Below are 19,266 nucleotides of genomic sequence, written 5' to 3'. Positions count from 1 at the left end.
TTCCAGCAGCTCTACATCCTTCTTGAAATGAGGCCTCCAGTACTGTATACAGTACTCTAGGTGTGGCCTGACCATCGCCTTATACAATGGAATAATCACCTCCTTATCCCTGCTGGAAAAATTCCTGTATATCATTGACAATACTCCATAAGCTACTCTTGCAGCCTGTCTGCACTGCTCAGAGAACTTCATATCTGCCTGCACAACCACCCCCAAGTCCCTTTCATTCTCTACCACTGTCAGTGTAGTACCACAGAGTTGATACGTTGCTCTGGGGTTGCTGTTTCCCATGTGTAGTACTTTGACAAATGTAATGTTAAATGATATTGATGATGGTATATCAAGCTTAATGTCCAAGTTTGCAGACGATATGAAGGTTGGCAGGGTTGTCAAGGACACTACTGACACTATGCTGCTGCAACAGGATCTGGAAAGGTTGAGCAGATGTTCTGAGAGGTGGCAAATGAAGTTTAACATTGACAAATGTAAAGTACTACACATGGGAAACAGCAACCCCAGAGCAATGTATCAACTCTGTGGTACTACACTGACAGTGGTAGAGAATGAAAGGGACTTGGGGGTGGTTGTGCAGGCAGATATGAAGTTCTCTGAGCAGTGCAGACGGGCTGCAAGAGTAGCTCATGGAGTATTGTCAATGATATACAGGAATTTTTCCAGCAGGGATAAGGAGGTGATTATTCCCTTGTATAAGGCAATGGTCAGGCCACACCTAGAGTACTGTATACAGGTCTGGAGGCCTCATTTCAAGAAGGATGTAGAGCTGCTGGAACGAGTACAGAGAAGGGCAACAAGATTAGTGAATGGAACAAAGGGGTGCTCTTACGAAGAAAGGCTTAAGTTTTGCAAATTACAGTGTCTGGAGACTATGCACCAGCGAGATGATCTGATAGAGGTGTATAAAGCCTTGAATGGTTTGAGCATGCTCAATGCTGATGGGATTCTTCCTCTAGCTCAGAATAATCACCTGAGAGGGCATAAATTCAAATTGAGGAAAGACAGATGTAGGATAGATGTGCGGAAATTTGCCTTTAGCCAGCGGGTGGTTGGTTGGTGGAACAGTCTTCCATCCCTTGTAGTGGAGGTTGATAGCCTAAATAAGTTTAAGGCTCAGCTGGACAGGTATTTTTTTTTTTTGAACGAACCCCAGAGAAACGTACCAACTGTGTGGTACTACACTTAAGGTGGTAGAAAATGAAAAAGACCTGGGAGTAATTGTGCAGGCAGATATGAAGTTTTCTGAGCAATGCAGACAGGCTGCCAGGGCAGGTCATGGGGTTTTGTCAATGATATATAGGAATTTTGCTAGCAGGGAAAAGGAGGTGATTATCCCTCTGTATAAGGCAATGGTCAGGCCACGCCTTGAGTACTGCGTACAGGTCTGGAGGCCTCATTTTAGGAAGGATGTAGATTTACTTGAGCGTGTATAGAGAAGGGCAACAAGATTGGTGAGGGGAACGAAGGGATCGTCTTACCAAGAGAGGCTTAAGTTCTGCAAATTGCAGTGGCTGGAGACTAGGCATCTGCGCGGTGATCTGATTGAGGTATATAAGGCCTTGAATGGGTTGAGCACGCTGAATTCTGATGGGATCCTTCCACTTGTTCAGATTACGAACCTAAGGGGGCATCAATTCAAATTAAGAAAAGACAGATGTAGAATAGATGTGCGGAAATTTGCCTTTAGCCAGCGGGTGGTTAATTGCTGGAACAAACTTCCATCTGTCGTTGTGGAAGTTGATAGGTTGAATAAATTTAAGGAGGAACTGGACAGGCATTTGGAGGGAATGGTGTGATTTTTTTTTTTTTTTTTTTTTTGGCTGATGCTGCATAAGCTCATACATTTGCTTTCTTGCATCACATGCCACTACTACTACTACTACTACTACTATTCCTCAAGTTGTACAGTCATCTTCTGACAACTCCTGGGTGGCTATTGTTGTGAAAAATACTATTAACTACTATTTAATTAACTACTATTAACTATTTAAATACTACTTACCATTAACTAAGCTATAGTCATTATGCACTCCATATGCCATATGTGCACAAATCACCGGTGCATTTGAATCTATAAATATCATTTCCATGTACTGCAGATCAGGCAAGGACACAGCTCCAAGCATTCAGTACCTTTGGATAACTGTCAGCATTCATCCACCTGACAAGATATTAGTTGTACAGATAGCAATTGCAGGCCACTGCTATGGGATAGCCAAATTGATGACCAACCTGGGATGTATAATGGACAACACATGGAAGATTTTCTCACAAAGTCTTTCCTAGTTCTAAACTGCCCAAATAACCTTCAGCTCAAATTTATGGGCAAGTACTATAGATATGACCTTGGCCTCCTGTTCAGTTTAATGAGGCTTGGACCACCTCTGACCAAAGGATAATTACCTACTCCCTTGTCCATTACGTGTATTCAGTTCCCCCCCACATGTATTATGACATCACTGATTTAGGAATAAGAAAGTCAACTGGAATATTGTTCACAGATGCATTAAAGGCCAAATTCCAAGAGTTCACATGACACCCTCAATAATCTCAGTACTGTATATGTAAGCAGAAATCACACAGCAGCAGCAGTCATACAAGAATGTTATGCTTCTATGAGATAAAGGAAACCTCATATCAATGCTGTTTTTGGTAGTGTCAAAAATTAGAAACATGAAGAAAACCTTAACGTACCTATGTCTCATGGCTGCAGGCAGAGATTGATGCTCTAAGGGAGGTGCACAAAAGAGTAAGGAATGTATATATACAAAGCTTATATGTGACAAGAAAACAGCTTGCTAGAAAAATAGGCATAGTTTACTGGATAGTCACAAACAAACTAAGAACAGAAACAGGGTAGTTTAACAGGCTAAGAGCAGAAAACGTGCTTCTTGTTCAAATGTATTCAAGAATGCCAAAGCTTTTGGCTGCAACATTTTGCCCATCTCTGTTAAAATCTGATGGTTCTATTGCCACCTCAGCCAGAGATAAAGCTGACCTGTTAGCATCCTACCTTTCTTCTAACTCTTGTATTATCTTGGTAAACAAACTCCTACCATTCTCAGTAAACTCCATTTAATGCCTCCTGTGGTCTTCCATCAAAAGGATGTCAGAAGAATTTTGAACAGTTCCAACTTTTTTTTGTAACTGGGTATCCACTTTTCTCTCTGACTGACCACTATGGGTCTGCCATCTAGCTTCTCCACTAATGCTAGTGTTTCCCCAAGGTTCAGTTCTTTCTCCCAATATTTTCATCTTATATACAAATGACCTTCTTCCATTGACCAGAAATCCTATCCACAGTTTTGCTGATGGTAGCACACTGCCCTCTGCCTTCCAGTTTGAGAAATCTTAACCTGCACAAAGAGCTTCAACTTCTCAAATATCCAACATCAATTCCTTAGAAGCTGATCTCCAGGTAATTCTCCAGTGGGGCAAAGATAAAACTTAATTGATTTCAATCCTTCTAAAACTCAGTCCTGTCTTACTCCCCACAAAAAAAAAAAAAATCTTCTGCTCCTATCTTTGAAAACACTCAGATTTCTAGATAAGGTCAGATATCTATATTAGAGATTATCTCAACTTCTAATCTCTTTTGACATAAGCACATCATAAAATATTGCTTTCTCTGCTTCTAAAAAACTGGTGTTTCTTTTTTGCTCTTGATGTTAACTTTTCTTGTAAATAGCTACTCGCTCTGTATCATTAATTCAATCCCAATGTCATGTGGTGAGATATGACATCAGCAAAGTCAACAAGGAGTCTGTCCAACATTCAGGAGTTTAGATATCCTATGTCAGGGCCTACCAGTATTGGCAGGTTTTGAATTCCACACTTTGCAAGCCAAGTGTCAGCATGTAGGTTGTCCCATGTCATGCCATGTATGCCTCCATAATATCAGCAGCAGGGTCTGGGTTGGGTATACAAGTTGGGGAATTGGATTAGTAGTTTGGAGACATTCTGCACCAGGTTTGGTGATGGCAGGTCTTAAAACTCAAACTTGCCCAGCATCCAAACATCAGCAGACAGTTAATCCCACACCTTACATTGTGATGGCACCGGCAGCAAATCATGGAGGGGAGTTTCAAGTCAAGAGGTTTTGAGACATTTTGGCAGGACTGAGTTCACCCACTTAACAATTCAAGCATTAGCACAGAATAAATCCTGCATCATGCATGCTTCCAACAAATCTGTGACAAGAGTTAAGGTTTAAGGTCTGGATCTGGAGTTTAAAGATATGCTATGTAAGATCCAGCACAAGTATCTTGTATCCCAGGCTGCACACATATTGCTGTGGTATAAACAGCAGATCAGGGCCAAGAGTAAATCCAGGGATTTTGTGACCTCTAAGGCAAGTTGTAAATCTAGCACTTGTGAGCAGGTGTCAGCAACATTATCCCAATGCCATAGATGACATCAGCAGTCAAGGCTGGTAGTTCATTTGTCCCTGAAAGACCCGTGTTCCAAGATGATGAATGTGACATATAGGCCAGGAGAGAATCATGGGGAGCTATGAGGATGGTGATAGATACCACAGGTATAAACTATCTTGGTACTTCACCTTTGGTGGTCTGTTCCCAGCATGCCTGCCAATTTTGGTAAAGTTTGTTTTGTTATGCATTTCTCTTGATCATTCATATCATTAGTAGTGACATATGATACAAGAAAAGCAAGCTTATAGAGCATCAGCCAAAAAAGCTAAAAAAAAAAAAAAAAAAAAAAAACCACCCACCTATCCTCTCCAAGAATTTGTCCAGTTCTTCCTTGAATTTATTATTCTACAACAACAGATTGAAGTTTCTTTCAACAATCAACCACCTACTGACTGAAGGTAAACTTCTAAACATCTACCTTGTAGTTATTAAGATCTAAAGTTTAGGAAAGACGAATCAGATAATCTCCAAGTCCAGGGGCAATACTCCAATACTCCCACTAGGACCTAGAGGGCAGGGGTGCTGACCATGCAGCAGGCCTTAGGAGAGTGATCAGTAATATATTTCCTAGTACTGAATTCAGCTTGCCTTGTTTCATATAATTGTCATTCTGGTGCATGCACTAGGGTTCTCTTTAATCCTCACTCAGACCTGATGATCGTTGCTGCATACATATTTCTTCACCCTTTTTGGCCAGATATGGGCGGAACCTTAGAGTCAAATAATACCTAGATATTTATCTTTGCAACCAGGCATATTGGGGCACCTGCAATTTTGATCACAGGTGAGTAAGACAGCTTGGTTTTCTCACCTCATATGGTAAGTTTATGGGGATCTGCCCAGTTCAGTAGTTTGTCTAGCACAATAAGGGCAAGTTACTGCTAGGGATGACTGAGTGGGAGAAGAGAGAGAGAGAGAGAGAGAGAGAGAGAGAGAGAGAGAGAGAGAGAGAGAGAGAGAGAGAGAGAGAGAGAGAGAGAGTTGTTATCAATGGACATTGCTCTTCAAGTACTAATATTATCAGTGTAGTCCCTCAGGGTTCAGTGCTGGGCCAATTGTGGTTTTCCGTATTTATTAATGATACTGATGAAGGTATGTCAGGCTTAATGTTTAAGTTTGCAGAGGATACAACGGTTGGCAGAATGGTTAATGACATTAATGACAGTATGCTACTGCAAAAAGATCTAGAAAAATTAGGCAGTTGGGCTGAGAAATCACAAATGAGGTTTAACATTGATAAATGCAAATTGCAGCACATTGGTGGCAGTAATCCCAGATTAACATATCAACTGGTACTACACTCAAGATAGTGGAAAATTAAAAAGATCTGCGGGTAATTGTTGAACCAAATATAAAATTTTCTGAGCAGTGTAGACAAGGCTGCCAGGACAGCACATGGGGTTTTGTCAACGATGTACAGGAATTTTGATAGCAGGGATAAGGAGGTGATTATTCCACTGTATAAGGCAATGGTCACGCCATATCTTGAATACTTACAGGTTTGGAGGCCTCACTTTAGGAAGGTGCTGGAGTGGATACAGAGAAGGGCAACGAGATTGGTGAGGGAAAACAATGGGGTCTCTTACCATGAAAGGATTTGGTTCTGCAAATTGCAGCATCTGAAGACTAGGCACCTGTGAAGCAATCTATTGAGGTATTTAAAGATTTTAATGGATTGAGCAAGCTCAATGCTGATAGGATTCTTGCTCAGACTATACATACAGCGGGCATAAATTCAAATTGGGGGGAGGATGGTTGCAGAATTCATGTGTGGAAGTTTGCCTTTAACCAACAAGTGGTTGATTGCAGGAACAAACTTCTGTCTGATGTTGAAGTGGACAGCTTTTATAAATTCAAGGGAGAACTAGATAAACTTTTGGAGGGGATGGATAGTTGAAATGGAAAGTTTTTTTTTTTTTTTTTTTTGGCTGATACCGTATAAGCTTGCTTTCTTGCATCATTTGCCAATACTAATATTTGCTAGTACTTCAAGACCAGCTCAAGTGTTTACCTTGATGACTAAGACATGGTCATCAGTGAAGGCTACACTATGAACTGGACTGAGGTCCATGGCTCACAGCTCATCAAAAACAGCAGTCCAAAAGAATGGGCCAAGAATGGGGCCCTGGGGCAGCCACTGATAACCTGACAGGATACCACCTGTAACCATGTTTTTATCTTGACAGTTCTGTTATAGAGATAATTCTTTAGATATGTGTGTTTTTTTTTTTTTTTTTTTTTTTGGCTGATGCTGAATAAGCATGCTTTCTTGCATCATATGCCTCTACTAATGCTAATATCTGTACAGATTTTTAATCCACAGAAATAACTAAGAGATCTTCTGCACTGAAGTGGCCACTGCCTTTATGGAGGTCATAGCATCCTCTATGCAATGCCTGCCTTAAAATCAAATTTTCTATCACTTGTCATATTAGCTGCACTATAATAGCTATTAAACCTGCATAACAGGAGGCACTCTAGGGGCTTCCCCATCACTGGGTAGAGAGCAAAATCCCAGTTTCCTAGGTTTTTGAGGTACTGTTTGCCTGTTTTCAGGAGTCAATCAAGTCATCTGCCACAAGGCATTTGTTCATTAAGATGAGGTGTTCAGGCAGTAAGCTCGCAAACTTCTTCAGGGCATCTACTTAGATAGGTTATGTCAATGGCATTGGAAAGGACAAAGAATTTTTTTCCTTTGTCTTTCCAACGCTAACATTAATTCCTCCAGAGTAAAGGTCAGTTCTGCTTTCCAATGCTAATATTAATTCCTGCCAAGTAAAGGAGTAAAGGACAGTTCCACTTGGTGTATGCAGCATTAATAACAGTAATCTGGTTTTGGACTTTGTAAGTAGCCTGGTTGTCTGTTGGAAGCAGTGCATCCAAAATGTTATTGATGATTGGCTTCCCATGTCTGCATTAATGACTTGTCAGTTTTTGTAGTGGCATCATTTAATCCCACTCTGGGAAACTTTTTTTTATGAAAGCCCAAACACGACATGTATTAAAACCTACAGTACTTAGTACCATGCATGTGTTGAAGATTGAAAAGATGAAAGAAGATACTTGTTGAAATTAGATATAAATTTCTGTAGATTGTAATTTTCAGGAAATACATGTGAAGGGCAGTTGTTCCAGTAAACTGAAGCTGAAAGAATAAACGAGGAAGAAGAAAAGTTGGTTCTGTGAGTTTGAAGTAGGGCAATAAATAAATGGATGTTGATTGGCAGTGGCATGTGTTCGGACTGGTTTGGAAGAGACAGGGGGAATTATAGAAGCCATTTCAGAACAGTGCCCATGGAAGTATCTATAGAAAAGGCATGCAGCAGAAACAGAACATCTAAGAGAGGAGTGAAGAGACTTTTGATAGAGATGGGTCATTAATTAGCCTAACTGCCATCTTTTGAATGGAATGTAAAAGCCTGAGCTTGTGAAGGTGCTGCCCAGAGGAAAGAGGTGAGCATATCACCAAGAAAATAATGGGAGCTTCTTTATAATTTATTAATCTGTCTGGAATTATTTGCCTGGAAATTTACCAGATCCAATTGAATATCTCTGGGAGATCTCAGGGTAATTTATTTTTAATGCCTTGACCAAAAAAAAAAAAAAAATTGAATTCCAAGAGTTAGCTGATCAATCCTATCTGAATTGTCATGTATAAGAAATGTGTGTGAGTGGGCAGAAATTCAGAAAGAGACATTTAATCTGAAAAGTTTTGCACCTCAAGTACAATAATGCTTAATAATGTAGTAATCTCATTAAGCTCATTCCCATCAATTCAATGAATTATTTAAGTAAATAATCTATTACTGCATACAAGCGAAACTAACCTGCAACTGCACTCCTTTATCATCTTGGTTGTCCATGTTAATTTTAATACGACCAAATTTTTCATTAGTGACCCTGAGTGTGATCAAACCGTGAACTTCCATATTTTGTAATCCACCATCTCTTAATGCTGTTAATGTAATTTTTTCCTCTATCTGGAGGTGAACACTAAAATATATAATTAGTAGAAAAGAAACCAATATGAATTCTTTATAAAAACAGTGCTACAAAGCAGAAATCAATTATTAAAAATTACACATGTGATTTATTTCTAAATGTCGGTTAACAGACCTTCACACTCTCTGAATTCAGCAGACTTATTCTGAATCTATCGTGCATTACCAAAACCATTTCTGCATACACATTTATTCATGATAATGGCTGTGAATTTTGCATCTACATAGATAAATCTTATATCAGTTGAAAAGTCTCCACTAGAAAATCAAGTTATTGACATGTTTATGTAGATGTATCGTGTTTATAGTTACTAGTTGACACTGTTAATCAGGATATTATGAGTACAGTGATAATAGCTGAACAAGTATGTAATGATAAATTCATAAAATGAGTGTAATTGACATTTTCATGTGTGTATTCATTATTTTGGGTATACATGATCAAATCCATGAAATTCCTCCACCATCCCACTCCAAATGCCAGTTTTTTGATTCTTCTGAGAAACTGAATGAAGTGATCAGAGATATAAATAAAGATAATGTCACTGGGCAGGGAATTCACAAATTAAACAAACTGCCCATTGCACTTTAAACTGGAATGTTATTTTTGATCTTTATATTACTTTCCAATACTCATCTCATAACTAGTAGTGCAGTGCATGGTACACTGTAGTAGCTCAAAGTTCTAATTAGTAGCTCAAAGGTTCTAATCATGTAGGCTGGCATACATTTTGTTTTTTTAGCTAAGGAATTTCATTTCAACTATGAAAGCACTTGAAAGAGAAACATATGAAATGTTAAAAGCTGTTTATGGTGATGAAAGGTTAAGTCATACCAGTGTGTTTAAATGATGTAAGCGTTTCAATGACGGATGTGAGAATTTTTGCAATGACCCAAAAAGTGGGAGTCTGTCAACCTCTTGAAATGAGGATAGAATTGCAAAAGTTCAGGAAATTGTGGCAAGAGATTACTGTGTGACCCTCAGGATGATGGCTGATGAGTTGAACATGAATAAGGTGCCGATTTGTCAAATTCTGCATAAAGATTGGGGAAAGGAAGGTCTGCAAAATTTCTACCACACAGTCTCATGGGTGAGCAGAAGCAGAGTGTCATCATGTGAAGACGTCATCCAGACATGTCAAACAACTAATTATATTTGTTGTATTGTTGCTGGAAATGACTGTTCGGTGTTTCAGTATGACCCAGAGATGAAGCGTGAAAGCATGCAGTGGACTTCAAAATCATCACCAAGGCCCAAAAGGTTTTGTTTGCAGTAGTCCAGAATCAAAACAATGCTGATCATCTTTTCAATTAACAATCAATTTGTACTCAAAGGGAATAGAGTCAATACTGCAATCTATGTATGGATGCTACAAAGACTACAGGAACACATTTCCTGGGTGAGGCAAGGCCAAAATTTTGTGAGAAGGGCAGCTCTCTTTATTGTAGGACAATTCTCCCTGACCATTCCAAGAAACCTTGTGTTCTACAGATTGATATACCACTTACTCTCCCCATCTAGCACCAGCATGTGGACATGTGTTTTGTAATGGGCGGCACCTGGAACGTCAGTTCATCTCCACCTCGTATCTCTGTGAAGACCAGTACCACTGTAGAAGGGCCAGAAATAAGTAGTATATGTTTGTGTGTATTATGTGTGTGTTCTGTTGTTGTGTCTGACCGCTTGGCTACCCAGAATCATCAGTCATCTGGACAAATGATTCTGGGTACTCGTCATTGTTGTTTGGTTTTTAGGAGCATTAGCAACTAAGGCCATATTGCTCCGGGATATGAGGTGGTCATTCCCTGACCTTTCCGCATCCGGTGGTGACGGGTTCGAACCCCGGTCTAATCAAAAAGCATGTGCTACACATTGCTGCTCCTTCCCACCTGGCTACGGAGGTGCCGGGTACTCGTCCATACCACGGAAAGGTGGGCCAGTCTCAATGGAGCTCGCACTGCCTCAATTCGAGACTCTGACCCACCTGATGTTGGCAAAAGATGGGCCAGATTCCTCTGGGGGTCCACTCCAGAGGAGAGGAAAAAAAAAAAAAAAAAGGGATTTCCCGTGGTGTTAAAAAAATAATAATAAAGTAAATAAATAAATATTAATAATAAAAAATGAAATACAATAAAAATAAATAATAATAATAATAAATAAATAAATAATAATAATAAAAATAAATTAAATAAAATAATATAAAATAATAATAATAAAAAATATATATATATATATAATAAAAAAAAATTAGGGAATGTTGCTCCCTATTAGTAGTTCCACCAGACAAAGGAGTAGAATTATTCGTAGCCGTATAACTAATTCTTCTTCTTGTGAAAACATCAGATGCAAACTGCTGAAGAGCAACATAAGAATTCTTGTCTCCCACCAGCAAAGTTTCATACTCATGAGAGTGTGTAGAAATTGACGAACGAAGAACATCTCTAAAGTCATTACACAGTGAACATTCAAATAAAATGTGTCTGCCATAGATTTATAATTTCATTCCACAAACGATTATGTTCTTGCTTAATATCTGAATTAATATTCAGAACCACACCCATAAATTCAGTTGATAGTTGGTTTTTTAACCTATAACAAAGACCTCTGTAAGCTACGTGAAGGTCGAATGGCAATACACCTGCAAGAACCTGTAGTGCAGAAGTTGAAACAGTACGACAAGATCTTACCATACATAATAATATTGTACGTTGCATAGTAGCCAACTTCAATCGAAATTTAACAGTTCAAAGCCTGCGAAATCATACACCTGCAGCATAAGTAACCCTAGGAAGGAATATGGCGTTATAATAGATTCTCATGGTACATATAGAAAGTTCCCAGTCTGAACGAGAAATTTTTACAATAGCACCAGTGAATCTTCTGATCTTTTTTGTTACATTATTTAAATGAGAGACAAAATTAAGCTTTGAGATGATTGTAATCCCAAGTAATTTAGTTTCAGAGACAAGTGGAATCATGTTATTATTAATCTTCACTAAAGGAGGTCATTGAAGGTTTAAATGTGATCCAAAGATAATCATTTTAGTCTTAGACGAACTTATTGTCAATTTATTATCCACTGTCCATTGAAATAAATTTTGTAAGACATCACTGGCATTACTTTCAATAGCAGATCTAGATGAACCAAATTAAGATAGTAAAATCGTCGGCATAAGCAATGATTTTAGTACTACTGAAACAACGGGAAATCCAATCCTGTAATACCATATTCCATATAAGAGGCCCTAAGATAGACTCCCTGGGGACACCCTTGTGAAACTTCTCTAGACACCCCCTGAAATTTAGATTTCATTAAAATGTGACGATTACTGAAATAGCTTGTGAACAGGTGGTATAGTTGCTGAGAGCATCCAGCTGATCGTAACCGTTCGAGAGCACTCTGCCACCATAGAGAGTCAAAAGCGCCCTCGAAATCAAAAAAGGTAGCTAATGTGTACTTTGATGTTGAACTCTCAATGCTGTGAGCAAATTCAATAAGTACATCTTCACAGGACTTCCCTACACAGAACCCGTATTGATTAGAGGTCACCATATTTTTCGACTGAAGAAGATCAGTCGAAATCTTTATTTTCGATTTTCGATCAGAGTCATTAAACGCTCTAGCAACTTCCCAAGATTTGGCAAAAGTGCAATAGGCCTATAAGATCTAGGATTTAATGCTGGTTTATTAATCAGTTTTAAAAGCGCAATAAATAATTAATAAATAATTAAAAAATAAATAATTAAATTAAATTAACGCATAGAGAAACATGCAGATAGTAAGAAGAAAAATTAAAGGAGTAGGAATAATAGAGCCTGAACTCCACAAAGGCGAAAAATAGTGGTATAGATAAGAAATAGTTTCTCCTACGTCCTCCTATCCATCACATAGGGGGCACCACATTATTTTGACGACTATTACATTATGTCCTAGATACGATCAATATGTAGTATGTATTATACATTTAATCTTATTTTAATCATTAAATTACGTTCTCTGTCGGGTCAACGATGATTAATATATGCTTACATTTATATTTTACTTATATTTCTTACTTTTGATTCTAATATTTCTAAATTTTATTATCATCTTTCGATTTATTTATAATCGATTTTTTTTCCGGCCTATACCGGTTTATATTTGGTTTAGATTTAAATTACTTAGCATATATTGATCATCACAGAAACAGAGAACCTTGTCGTTTTTTGCCTTCATTCTGGGTGGTTGGCCCCAGTTGACGTCACCTAGATTGTCGGTAAAAAGCGATAATAAATTTTTTCTTTTTTTTTTTGCGTTGTCTTAGGTCCCTGATGGTATTATTGTTGGATTTATTTTCTTTATATTATCCGTAATATTATAGACATTATGGGTGCATTGCATGATTGCTTGCAACTGCACTGACTCATAAATATTATTTACATATTAGTTACAGTTACTTTCGTTTTAACTTTCTTTACTTTTTTATCAATAATTATATATATATATATATATATATATATATGTCCAAATTATATAAGTTATAGTGTAATGTAAGTACCTCCATAGTTTGAAAATCGATGTAACCCCTGACCAACAGTACCTCCAGTATACATGAAAAATTACATGAAAAATATAACATATTAGGTTAATTAACATAATAAGCCTTTCATGGGAACCCATTTTGCAAGAGACTTTGTCGAGGGCTAAACCCCTACAAAATAGATACCCTTGTTAGACTGAGCCATCGGTTTCTGTTATCATCAGCCTGTATACCAAATCCAATATCCATAATAATGGATAATTTAAAATTAAAATTTAAAATTATAGTGAAGCTATAAATCAGTATAAATCTAGCCGTCCAATATGAGGAAAGTCTAACCAAAATTTGTAATAATACAGGCTGGATGATATTTAGCCCGACCGATAGCTGCAACATTATAAGCACAACTGAGAAATTATTAATATTTGCTGAACAATTTGCAGAAAAATAGCTAATTTAGCTAACTAAAGGCGAACGGAAAGCAGAGTAGTTAAAGCAATAGTACCTCACTCCCCCTCGAATTACTCTAATATTTCGTGAGGTATGAAAAATTAAGACATGAGGATAGATAAAAGTGAAATAGTAAAGAAAAAGCAATTTATCGATATTACATCGGATAAACCGGGAGTGTAAATTCTCGACCCTAATAGTAGGGATCCTGGTTAAGTAGTAAGAGCCAGAAAATATATCAGAATGTGAAAAGCAACTGAAAAAACGGAATGGCTAATTCCTAAGAAAATTTACTATAAATCTAACGTCAAAGATTAGGTAGTGGCAAACATTCTATAAAGCTTTAAACAACAAAGGATGGAATGTCGCTAAACAACAAAGGAGGGAATACCGTAGAACCAGTATGTTCCCGTCAGAGAATCTACATTACATACATTACCGTAGCCAAAGGCGGGAAAAAACTAAACGCCTGCAGCAAACGCGCAAGACGTTTATAACTGCCGCGTATACTGCGCCACCTAAGATTTGTCCAATAATAGCCAATTTTGGGATGACCCATAAGCAATACAGCGCCCTCTATAGTAGAGAAAACAAAACCAATATTTCTCAGATGCCGAAGCGAAATCTTAGTAAAAAACGAATTAATTCCTACTGTAAAAACACATATAGGTACCACTTTTCTAAGGCGTAAGCTATATATAGCGTGTTTATGCAGCAGTCCCTAGTATGTACATGTATATACAAAGGCTAATTAGTAAACAACTCACTCCATAGATACTGATGTATACAAATCGATAATAATTCTTTTAAAACCGAGAAATTATACCTGATAATAATTCCTTTAAAACAGAGAAACTATACCCCGTATTATTTCACAGAATATAGTGAAAATTTACCCTGCCAACGTAATTACTGGGATAACCTACTTAACTTATGTATTTCCAACAGCTATATTTATAATGGTAGCAATATTTTCATACAGCATACCGGCATAGCTATGGGGGCAAGTAGCTCATGTCTTATGGCCAATCTATATCTACACCATTTTGAAAATAACTTCAATAAAGATATCAATATGTTCAGATATATAGATGACTTAATTGTGTTCAATTATACTAACTTTCATACAGAAGCAGTTAAACACTACCCGCAGGATTTGGTGCTAGAGGTCACTAACAAGTGTGACTCTGGTAAAGCTGCATATCTGGATATAGACAGTAATATTAAGAATAATAATCTAACTACCAAGGTATTTGACAAACGCAAAGAATTTAATTTCAAAACTATAGACCTAACCAGTTGGGGTACAAATATCTCAATACGTATCCTTAAAAACATAATAGTGACACAAGGGATCAGAAGATTATATATCTGTAATAATAAAAGTGATGTTATAGATGCACTGATGGATTTTACGCACAATTTATTAGATAACGGTTTCCCACAGTTTCCCACATAATTTCATTATGAAACATATGAGTACTGCTTTGTCAATAGCCTTAAAACAATACCACGATGATCTAAACCAGTTGGATACCTTGGAAGCTATTAGGCATAATGTATATTGAATTACAAATACGGGGTATAGTTTCTCTGTTTTAAAGGAATTATTATCAGGTATAATTTCTCGGTTTTAAAAGAATTATTATCGATTTGTATACATCAGTATCTATGGAGTGAGTTGTTTACTAATTAGCCTTTGTATATACATGTACATACTAGGGACTGCTGCATAAACACGCTATATATAGCTTAAGCCTTAGAAAAGTGGTACCTATATGTGTTTTTACAGTAGGAATTAATTCGTTTTTTACTAAGATTTCGCTTCGGCATCTGAGAAATATTGGTTTTGTTTTCTCTACTATAGAGGGCGCTGTATTACTTATGGGTCATCCCAAAATTGGCTATTATTGGACAAATCTTAGGTGGCGCAGTATACGCGGCAGTTATAAACGTCTTGCGCGTTTGCTGCAGGCGTTTAGTTTTTTTCCCGCCCTTGGCTACGGTAATGTATGTAATGTAGATTCTCTGACAGGAACATACTGGTTCTACGGTATTCCCTCCTTTGTTGTTTAGCGACATTCCATCCTTTGTTGTTTAAAGCTTTATAGAATGTTTGCCACTACCTAATCTTTGACGTTAGATTTATAGTAAATTTTCTTAGGAATTAGCCATTCCGTTTTTTCGGTTGCTTTTCACATTCTGATATATTTTCTGGCTCTTACTACTTAACCAGGATCCCTACTATTAGGGTCGGGAATTTACACTCCCGGTTTATCTGATGTAATATCGATAAATTGCTTTTTCTTTACTATTTCACTTTTATCTATCCTCATGCCTTAATTTTTCATACCTCACGAACTATTAGAGTAATTCGAGGGGGAGTGAGGTACTATTGCTTTAACTACTCTGCTTTCCGTTCGCCTTTAGTTAGCTAAATTAGCTATTTTTCTGCAAATTGTTCAGCAAATATTAATAATTTCTCAGTTGTGCTTATAATGTTGCAGCTATCGGTCGGGCTAAATATCATCCAGCCTGTATTATTACAAATTTTGGTTAGACTTTCCCCATATTGGATGGCTAGATTTATACTGATTTATAGCTTCACTATAATTTTAAATTTTAATTTTAAATTATCCATTATTATGGATATTGGATTTGGTATACAGGCTGATGATAACAGAAACCGATGGCTCAGTCTAACAAGGGTATCTATTTTGTAGGGGTTTAGCCCTCGACAAAGTCTCTTGCAAAATGGGTTCCCATGTAAGGCTTATTATGTTAATTAACCTAATATGTTATATTTTTCATGTAATTTTTCATGTATACTGGAGGTACTGTTGGTCAGGGGTTACATCGATTTTCAAACTATGGAGGTACTTACATTACACTATAACTTATATAATTTGGACATACCTAACGTCCGATGTAATGTTCTATCGTTTGATGGCATTAATCGGTTAGTTCTATATGTAACACTTAATAATTTTTTATATATGTGTAACACTTAATAATTTTATATATTTTTACAATTTAACTCTGGAATATTTGGATTCTATATATATATATATATATATATATATATATATTTAAATAATGTAAAAGTTAAGCAAAAAGCAATAAAAATAAAAAATAAATAAATATAAAGCTATCATTAGAGGCAGCAAAATGCACATCCTCCACATGAAGCCCAAATATATCTGATAATTAACATAACGTAAAATAAAAACAATACATCAGCCAGTAGTATGGCAAAAATGTAGAGCGAAGAATAACGTAAAATAACATAAAATAAACAAACAGGGAAGGGAAAGTAAAGATAATAAGATAAAAACAGTAGTCGATTGTCCCCTGTATAATTTAGCACATTAAACCCAATTAATGAAAACGATGTAAATTTAAAATAATGCCAATTATAAAATAATTTAGCGGTACCCCCCTCGAAGGTACCTGTTCCGAAAGACGTGAAATATCACCAAAAAAATTTAAAATAATGCCAATTATTTTATAATTGGCATTATTTTAAATTTACATCGTTTTCATTAATTGGGTTTAATGCGCTAAATTATACAGGGGACAATCGACTACTGTTTTTATCTTATTATCTTTACTTTCCCTTCCCTGTTTGTTTATTTTATGTTATTTTACGTTATTCTTCGCTCTACATTTTTGCCATACTACTGGCTGATGTATTGTTTTTATTTTACGTTATGTTAATTATCAGATATATATATATAAGAGGGTATTATATATATAAAATCTTCATAAATAAAAAATATGCCAGTCATATGGCAAGCCAAATAAGTAAGTGTATATTGCGTTGCATCCACCGATGTTTGTTATACTGATTTTATACTTCTTTTTTTCTTTCTGTTTTTTTGTCCTTTGTGTATTTTTATTTTACATGTTTAGTAGTGGTTCGAAATGCAAGATAAGATGCAAGAAAATAAGATGCAGGAAAATAAGATGCAAGATATTTCAGAGACTGCTGGGAATCATTGGGGTACAAGTAAACACATGGGTTGTGTTAGGGTAGCTAAGAAAAAGAACAGGTGCATGTATACTTGTGTGTACACCAATGCTAGGAGTTTAGTAAATAAATTTGATGAATTTGAGGTATTGCTCAAAACATCAAAGGCAGATATTGTGGGGATTTCAGAGACGTGGTGTCACACAGATATAAGAAATGCAGAACTGGAATTTGAGGAGTACAATGTCTACAGAAAGGATAGACAGGATAGGAAGGGAGGAGGGGTTATGCTATTAGTTAAAAAACACATAAAATCCAAGGAAGTGAAGCCAGTCGACATCGCTGGACAGTGCAGTGTCGAGTCAGTTTGGTGTGACATAAGCATTGGGAGATCAAAATTGAGAGTAGGAGTGTGCTATAGGCCTAATGACTCTGATGAGTATAATAAGAAACTGTTCGGAGAAATAGAGTGGGCCAGTAAATCAGAGAGTCTTATAATGGGGGATTTTAATTTCCCAGATATTGACTGGAATTTGGGGGCTGGTCACTCACACAGTAGCAAGGCTTTTGTGGATTTATTGGATGATTGTTTTCTACATCAGCATGTTCGGGAGGCAACTAGAGGGAGTAATACTCTTGATTTGATTATCAGTAGTGATTCTTCATGCATTAAGAATCTGCAGATAAATGAACCACTTGGTGGCAGTGATCACAGTGTGCTGAAGTGGGAGTTACTCAAAGAGGTAACTACCATTAGGGGTAAAGGGAAGGGGTATTGCTTTCGTAAAGGCGACTACAATGGACTGAGACAGTATTTAAATTCTATACAGTGGGATCAACTGATGATATTGCCAACAGCAAATTCAAAATGGGAAGCATTCAAAGAACTTATTGTGGAAGCTACTAGGCTTTACATACCAACTAAGAAATATTGTTCAAGGTTTAGGCCTAAATGGTTGTCAGATGAACTAATGAGGCATATGGCAGAGAAGAAAAATGCATGGGATACATACAAATTAACACGTGACACGGACGCCTATGATAGATACAAGTTGATCTGTAACCAAGTTACAAAGGAGGTTAGGCAGGCGAAGGCAGATTACGAGAGATCCTTGGCAAGGGATGCGAAGAAAAACAGCAAAGAGTTCTTTACTTATGTAAACTCTAGAAGGAAGGGGATGAATCAGATTGGTCCACTTGAGATCGATGGGTCAACTGTTGATGACCCTGCTCGGGTAGCTAACAAACTAAATGAATATTTTGCATCGACATTCACACATGAGGAGTTATTCAGCGAGGGGAATGCCAGAGGTGTATTCAACTCTAGCAGTAAGCTAGAGAATCTTGTAATAACTGAGAGCAAAGTGGAGGAGAAATTGTTGAAGATAAACACAAGAAAGGCACCTGGGGTGGATGGGATCTATCCAGTTATATTAAAGGAGGCAGCAAAGGAGGTAAGCAAACCCTTAGCCATAATTATGAGAGCTTCCTTGGACTCAGGGGAGGTACCCATTGACTGGAGATGTGCAAATGTGACCCCAATTCAGAAAGGGGGATCAAAGGCTGACACAAGTAATTATAGACCTGTGAGTTTAACTTCTGTTCCCGGAAAATTAATGGAGGCACTGGTGAAAGAAGCACTGCAGGATCATCTAGACAAGACTTCAGTTATAGCTAGGACACAGCATGGTTTTGTTAAGGGGAAGTCTTGCCTGACCAATTTGATTGGATACTATGATGCAGTCACAAAAGAACTGGATGCAGGGAATAACTTTGATATTATATACTTGGATCTTAGAAAGGCTTTTGATACTGTTGCACATGGAAGACTGCTGCACAAATTGGAGCAGTGTGGCATTGGAGGCAAGTTGCTGCT

The 19,266-nt window shown here is 37.2% G+C and overlaps 1 protein-coding gene across 2 annotated transcripts in view; it reads right to left on the bottom strand.

Moving 5' to 3' along the window:
- The window catches only part of deltaCOP (coatomer subunit delta), a 198,456-nt gene that overhangs the window by 68,796 nt on the left and 110,394 nt on the right, over positions 1-19,266 (bottom strand). For both annotated transcript variants that reach the window (XM_090381569.1, XM_090381568.1), the window contains exon 9: positions 8,276-8,441. In XM_090381569.1, the coding sequence (XP_090237695.1) occupies positions 8,276-8,441 (166 nt within the window). The remainder of the gene's footprint in view (positions 1-8,275; positions 8,442-19,266) is intronic.

Source organism: Mastigoproctus giganteus, chromosome 9 (assembly GCF_048544385.1).
Source record: "Mastigoproctus giganteus isolate SK-2022 chromosome 9, ASM4854438v1, whole genome shotgun sequence".
Taxonomy (NCBI): domain Eukaryota; kingdom Metazoa; phylum Arthropoda; class Arachnida; order Uropygi; family Thelyphonidae; genus Mastigoproctus; species Mastigoproctus giganteus.
The sequence above is the reverse complement of the archived record's forward strand: the minus strand, read 5'-3'. Positions and strand labels throughout refer to the sequence as shown.